At 42.5% G+C, this 2,500-nt stretch overlaps 1 protein-coding gene across 1 annotated transcript in view; it reads left to right on the forward strand.

Annotated features, from left to right (window-relative positions):
• LOC118793460 overlaps positions 1-2,500 on the forward strand; it is a 16,926-nt gene that overhangs the window by 7,823 nt on the left and 6,603 nt on the right. The window contains exons 9-11 of the mRNA XM_036551652.1: positions 122-172; positions 521-619; positions 821-877. Of these exons, the coding sequence (XP_036407545.1) occupies positions 122-172; positions 521-619; positions 821-877 (207 nt within the window). The remainder of the gene's footprint in view (positions 1-121; positions 173-520; positions 620-820; positions 878-2,500) is intronic.

Genomic DNA, 2,500 nt, shown 5'->3' on the forward strand with positions numbered 1-2,500 from the left:
TGGTGTGATCTGTGTGCAGTGTAGTGCAGTGTGTAGCCCCGCCTAGCCTTCCCATCATCCTCAGCACTTCTTTCTGTTCTCCGCCCATATCCTCACCTCCCTCATTTCAACTCCCTTTCAGAAGAGAGGAAGGAGATTCAGCTTACAATTCATCCCAAGAAGAGATTCGAAGGTAAAGAGAGTGAGTGAGTGAGTGAGTGTGTTAAAGGAGTGTGTGTGTGTGTGTGTGTGTGTGTGTGTGTGTGTGCATTAACAGTGTGTGTATGAGTGTGTTAAAGGTGTGTGTGTGCATTAACAGAGTGTGTGTGAGTGTGTTACAGGAGTGTGTGTGAGTGTGTTAAAGGTGTGTGTGTGAGTGTGTGTGCATTAACAGTGTGTGTATGAGTGTGTTAAAGGTGTGTGTGTGCATTAACAGAGTGTGTGTGAGTGTGTTACAGGAGTGTGTGTGAGTGTGTTAAAGGTGTGTGTGTGAGTGTGTTACAGGTGTGTGTGAGTGTGTTAAAGGTGTGTGTGTTTCCAGGAGAGGAGTGGGGATGAGTGTTCAGAGAAAGGGGCAGATCTCTTCAGAGGCAGAGAGGGAGACGATGAAGAGCAGGATGGAGGGGAAGACTGCAGATCGGTATGTCTCTCCGCTGTGTTAATTCCCCCCAACGCTCTCCTGTGTGTTGACACACTGCAGTTCTGAACAGGGCGTTACGCCCTCCTCTGATCTGTATGTGTGTATGCAGGGCGTTGTCTTCCTCAGATTCCTTCCTTCCCTCTGACTCCACACACTTCCTCTCCACTCCGCCTCTCTCATTCCCTCTTTCTATCTTTTCAGCAACAGAAGAGAGGCAAGAAATTCAAAATCTCATTCTTAACACCCAGGGATCCAAAGGTAATGCTCAGAGAAAAACCTGTATGTTTGTGTTGGTGTGTGTGTGAGTGAGTCTAAGTGAATATGTGTGTGTGTGTGTGTGTGTGAACATCTAGGTGAATGTGTGTGTGTGTGAGTGTGTGAGTGAGTGTGTGAGTGACTGAGTGAGTGAGTGTGTGAGTGAGTGTTTGTGTGTGTGTATGTGTGTGTATGAGAGAGAGTGATTGAGTGTGTGAGTGAGTGTGTGTGTGAGTGTGTGAGTGTATGAGTGTGCGTGAGTGTGTGAGTGTGTGTGAGTGAGTGTGTGAGTGAGTGAGTGAGTGTGTGAGTATACTAACAGTGTGTGAGTGAGTGAGTGAGTGTGTGAGTGTGTGTGTGAGTGTGTGAGTGTATGAGTGTGAATGAGTGTGTGAGTATACTAACAGTGTGTGTGTGAGTGAGTGAGTGAGTGAGTGAGTGTGTGAGTGAGTGTGAGTGTGTGAGTGAGTGTGTGTGTGTGTGAGTGCAGAGATGGGCAGTGTTTCTGTTGCTTGTATTTGAAATACGTATTTCAATTACTTTTGAGTATTTTGTAATTTGACAGGGCTGAAAAAATTCAAGTGTAATTTGTAACAAGATACAAAATTACTCCACTCTAAAGTATTTTCAAAATATATATTCAAAATACTTTCTCCATGATTTATAAAACATAAAAAAATCATGTAACTACATCTTAAAATGAAGAAAAATACACTTAGACACACTCACACCACTGGCAGCGCGTGAGCTGGAAACAGGGGAAGCCGGAACACCACCTTTAAATCTATCATTACTTTCAGCCTGTTCCCCTTTATCCTCCTTGATTAACAACAGAACAATTCACAGAATGGTCGACACCAGTCGCACAAATAGAGTAAATGATTATGTTCGCGAAATAGTGCAGATTGTCTCAACCAGTGCAGTGGACTGTCTGTCAAGGTAAACATTTATCTGCACTGCAATAACTATATAAAATATATCTTACTTTTTAGAAATTACACATGTTGAATGCGGTAGGTAAAGGCTATAGATAAACACAATCGATTCGTGTGGCCCGGTGGCTAAAGAAGTGAGTGAGCCAGCAAGACAGCTAGCTATATTAGTGCTACAGGTCAGCTTGGATAGCTAACAACATGAAACAGCTGGATGAGCAGATAAGACTGGTTAGCCATGGGTAGCCAGCAAGTGTTAGCTAGATGTGTAATTTATGTCTGGCTACATATTGCATCGTACATGGTGGGTAACATTATAATATTCAGGGCGCCATACAGTAGCATTCTACTTCCTGTTCTTCCTTCCTGTAAGGTTCAAACTCGCACCAGAGCCTTGTGTACATTATAAAAATCTGAGTGTTCTGCCATTTTGTACAAATTGAGAATGCCCAATGTTACAAATGTATTTTCCTGTATTTTGAAAATACAAAATACGTGTATTTTACCTTGATACATTTTCTGGCACCAGTATTTTGTATTTTTTTTGATCCATGTATTTGAGGGATATTTTGTATCTTGTAACAAGATACATCTTGATGTATCTTTGCACATCTCTGAGTGAGTGTACTAACAGTGTGTGTGTGAGTGTATTAAAGGAGTGTGTGTGTGAGTGTGTTTAAGGTGTGTGTGTGTG

This window comes from Megalops cyprinoides, chromosome 18 (genome assembly GCF_013368585.1).
Source record: "Megalops cyprinoides isolate fMegCyp1 chromosome 18, fMegCyp1.pri, whole genome shotgun sequence".
In the NCBI taxonomy this organism is placed as follows: domain Eukaryota; kingdom Metazoa; phylum Chordata; class Actinopteri; order Elopiformes; family Megalopidae; genus Megalops; species Megalops cyprinoides.